The 4,618-nt window shown below is 31.1% G+C and overlaps 1 protein-coding gene across 1 annotated transcript; it reads right to left on the bottom strand.

The window, feature by feature from the left end:
• On the bottom strand, positions 1,169-2,173 carry LOC18599364. Its single transcript, XM_018121009.1, has 2 exons — positions 1,666-2,173; positions 1,169-1,608 (listed from the first exon to the last, which is right to left on the bottom strand). The coding sequence occupies exons 1-2, from the start codon at positions 2,171-2,173 to the stop codon at positions 1,169-1,171; spliced, it is 948 nt and encodes a 315-aa protein (XP_017976498.1).

The raw sequence follows: 4,618 nt of genomic DNA, 5'->3' as shown, positions 1-4,618 counted from the left end.
GTCATGAGAGTTTGTTAATGAAGCACGTGACAAGCATGTGACAGCAGTTAGATTAATTGTTAATTGATTGATTAGTTAGTCTGTTAATCAAGATTTGTTACTAACTAGTTAAGATTACATGCAGTATAAATACTGCAATTGAAAAGGGAAAAAGGGAGATAAAAATAAAAAAAGTAAATATTTTGGACTTTTGGTAATAAAATGCCTTTATGTATATATAAAATTATATATAAGGAGGGAAAAACAGAAGAGGTAAAAGGTGTGAAAATTTGTTTGTCATATTTTGTTGTTTTCCTTTTTTGATTCTTCCTTTTCTTAAGTATTTTCTTTTAAAAATTTTCTAATTTAAAATTTTTTAAAAATAAAAAATCTGTAGCTCTAGAAATAGCATATATAAATTAATAGTTCTACAAACACTTATTAAATTATTTTCTTCACTTTTTCACGGGGCAAAGAGTTTAGTAAAGCTCTTGCTCAAAATATCATACCAAAATTTGTTTTATTTCTCTTTTTGGAAATTTTATTCTCTTCCGTATTTCAATAAATTCTTATTTATTTAAAGTTTAAAATAATAAAAGTTAGTTGACCATAAAGTTTTAATTATATTTAATAATAAAAAATCGCTTGTTTCGTTTATAAGCAAACAATATTTTTTTGAAAAGCAAGGAGATTTCATTAATAGGATGGGAAAAAGATTTCCCCTGTACAAGAGGCACAGTGTACAGCCAAAGCAAAACAAAAGGAGTATTGGTTAGTATGCCCATCTCCTGAAGGGGTATACTTCTCCAAAACTCTTATTCAAAATTAAATCACACATCTGGACTCAAAGGTTCCTCGTAGACTTACAAAAAGAGTCAGCAAAAAAATCAATCCTTCCATTCAGCATTCTGGAAAAGAACCACCAAGATCGATTTGGAGTCCTAACCTTCCGTCATTTGAGAATCCAGAAAAACATCTCCAAAAAGCACAAAGATAGCAATTCAATCCATCCCACAGTAGAAAAAACACACAGGAAATCCAAGCAAAACCATCCAGTTGGCCTTTTGAAAAAATATGGGAGTATCATCAACAAAAAAGGGGGTTCTTACCTTGTTAGATGATCTCACTAGATAAAGTGATGGAGAAAAAAGAGAAACGAGGTAGGCTGCCCCTTTTAAGCCCAAGAAGCTTACATCGGGTTATGAAATTCAACCAAGTCAATTTCTCTGCCCACTCCCTCCTTAGCCAAGAGATCAGCTTCCCGATTCCCTTCCCTCAGCGTGTGTCTAATCTTCCAATCTGTCGCTCTTTTCTTTAAGACTTCTATGTGCAACATCCATTTCCTCAACCTCCAAGGTGTTTTGGAAGGGTCATTAATCCACCTAATGGCATTTCGTGAGTCACTCTCAATAACAAAGGAATGGTTGTGCGCCCATATAGAGCTTGAGAACAAGATGAAAGCTTCCCTAATGCTCAGATATTCTGCCAAATTTAAATCTCCTCTGCCTATAGCTTTGGAAAATTTGATGAGGACCTCCCCCTTTTCATTCCTAAGTAAGCCTCCGATTCCCGCTTCACCCGAGCCTCCATTCGCAGCACCATCGACATTGAATTTTATTGCATTGGCACCTGATTTCTCCCAAACAGTTAAGGGTCTTATGTTCTCATCTCTCTACTGATTGAGACCAATAGCAGGGAATCTGTAAATATCAGTGATCGAACTAGCAGTATCTTGCCATCTAGCCTTAACCCACATAGCCACTCTAAGTTTAATCAATTCCCAAATGAGTTCTTTATCCCAAACTTTGTTGTGAAAAACCACCTCGTTCCTGCCAATCCATACGGTCCAGGTAATAGCGAACATTGTTGTTTTCCAGACCTTTTCATAATTTGATGCCATCTTAATGTTGTTCCACATAATCGTCAGCTCTTTGAATCTTGCTAGCATAACCCAAGCTAAACCCCACTCATTACACCAATCATACCACAGATTTATCACGCTTTTGCAACCAACAAATAGCTGATCCACGGTTTCAATGGACTTATTACACAGCGGGCAAGATGCATGAGCACTGTTGATGATCCCTCTCTTCAGTAACTCTCCTTTGACTGTAGCCTTACCATGCAAGAGTTGCCAGACCAGAGTTTTCGTTTTGTGCGGTGCTATGCCCCCCCAAACCCATAACAAACACATGAACACAGTTGTTAAAATTTGCAAACAATATTATAAACCAAATAAAGAGCACTATTCATTATTTATTATTAAAATTTGCACATAACTATAGAAGGCAGGCCATAAGAAACGAAAATATAACATAACACAGTAACAAACACATGAACACACAATGATCTATTGGCTGCCAAATTTTGGCTACTAGTAATAGATTACTGGTAGTGCATAATGCACTTTGTTTACTTAGTAAGCTTTTGACAACCAATTATATAAGCAAATTAAATACCCTACCAAGCACTAGAAATTGTAGCCGAAAATTTTTGAGAAATTTTCGTCACCAATATCAACAGTTGTGGTGTATCCTCCGAGTTTACTGGTTCTGGTAGGTTCAGCATTGGATACCAACGCATTAAAAATTGCAGCCCAACGATTGATAGTGAAGGCGCCAGCTTGATCAATCAAAGTATAGGCCTGCATTATAGAAGTAGCATGTTAGTTTAATTTTTACTTGTTTGGAAAACTTTAAAATGCATGCTAAGTTGTAAAGTGGTTAATTTGATAAAGATTAGAAATTAGTTTTATTATTGTATACCTTATTGGCAGAATTGGGCTGATTGAACCAAGCGAATATTACGTCATAGGCTTTGTCAGGGGTAACTTGGATGCGATACACAACAGTTCCTTGTGAATCGTTTTGATTTCCAACGTGCTGAAATGTACTGTCCCATCTAATAAGATTTGATTGGATTAAGCGCTGCCAATTCCATTACTTCCTTGCCAATCATTTGAAACCTGATAAACGAGCTTTGTAGGGGTAATGTTTTTAATATTACAAATGGTGGTGGTAACTTAAGCCATCTAAGTGTTCTGCTTAATCCTTTTGCCTGTAGGTATCGTGTTTGTGCATGTTGAGACTACTGCATCAATCAACTATATATTACTAGTTTGTTGGGTGTAAAACGATATATCATCTATATCTTGGTCCATGAGTTGGCTTTTCCATATTGTTTTCTTCCTACCCACCAAAAATACATGTGTAAAGAATTTTTTTTTTTTTTGTTTACTATACTTGTCCGTACCAAAAAAAGCACATGCCATATATGACAATGAGACGGTGTACTAAAAAACTAGACATAGCCATTTACAAACTTTAGCTTCCAAACACCAATCGATTTATAAAAATTAGCTTTTTATTATAGAAAAAATTAGTTCATGTGACACCGCTCTGTAGGTTAGAGGGCGAAATAAAAAACGGGAAAGAAAAAGTTCAATTTTTATTTTCAATAATAAAAGAAAAAGTTTTCTACTTGCAACAAATCTAAACAAGATAATTTCAAAAAATAATATAAGTTACAATGTGAAATAATCAATCTCCTAGTTTCTTTTAAAAAGTAATGATATATCTATACTCCTTAATTTCATATATATAAATACTTGTTTTTCCAAGTAATTTTATTAATTGAGTTAATGTGTCTTAACTCGTTGTACCAACTTAATCACTAATATTATATATTTGTATAGATAAAACTAAATATATTTTAAGAAACGGATAAAAAATAGTATTATCTCACTCTAGCATCCTAAGTAGGGCAATAATAGATTTTGGTGAATCTCTAACATTGTCCTAATAATGATTAGCTTGTTCAAATGTGGATAATAATTTTTAGTTTATCTTTTTTTTAAAAAATAATTTATCACCCTAAGTGTATGCTTGGTTCGTGAAATAGAATAGTGGGGAATAGAATGGCTATTCTATAAGAATAAAATAAAATAAGAATAGTTATTACGTAAATTGATTCACTAAATGAAATAGGATAAGAATTACTATTATGACTTATTTTAATATTAGATGGTAGACTTGTCAATTTGTATTTTCGTATTTTAATCATTTCAACACGAGTAAGACACAAAATATGATAAGACTAAACCTAAACACGATACAAATAATGATTTATATTAGCATATGAAAACACATACACAAATACGTTTAATAATTATGTAATACAATACGGCACGAAACGACTAATATGTTTATTAAATGTATTAAGATTTTTTAAACGACACAACACGATTAATAAATATGATCAAGTATAATTTTTTTTGTAACTCAATTAATACATTTAAGACGTTTAACATGATTAAATTAAAATATTTTATAATTAAATATAATTTTATTATTCAAATTTAAAAACAATAATTATAAAAACTATGATAGTAAAATAAAAATAGCATTAAATATAATAAAATTTAATATAAGTAACATATATAAAATTCATTATCATACTAATAAAATTCATCATTAACATCTAATCTTAAAATATTATAATTTATAATATTCATTATTTTACTAATTTATTAAAAATATTAATATATTGTTATTTAAATTTTTAATATGATTTTTTTTTATTTTTAAATATTAGTAATTTATATTGTTTTGAAAATATTAACAATTTATAATATCTAATT

This window comes from Theobroma cacao, chromosome 5 (genome assembly GCF_000208745.1).
Source record: "Theobroma cacao cultivar B97-61/B2 chromosome 5, Criollo_cocoa_genome_V2, whole genome shotgun sequence".
NCBI lineage: Eukaryota > Viridiplantae > Streptophyta > Magnoliopsida > Malvales > Malvaceae > Theobroma > Theobroma cacao.
The sequence above is the reverse complement of the archived record's forward strand: the minus strand, read 5'-3'. Positions and strand labels throughout refer to the sequence as shown.

Excerpts from the sequence above, each read along its gene's own strand:
- LOC18599364 (XM_018121009.1), bottom strand. The coding sequence starts at position 2,173 with ATGTGTTTGTTATGGGTTTGGGGGGGCATAGCACCGCACAAAACGAAA. Across the intron at positions 1,609-1,665 it reads TTACAGATTCCCTGCTATTG|GTGCCAATGCAATAAAATTC; the intron begins GTCTCAATCAGT and ends GGGAGAAATCAG.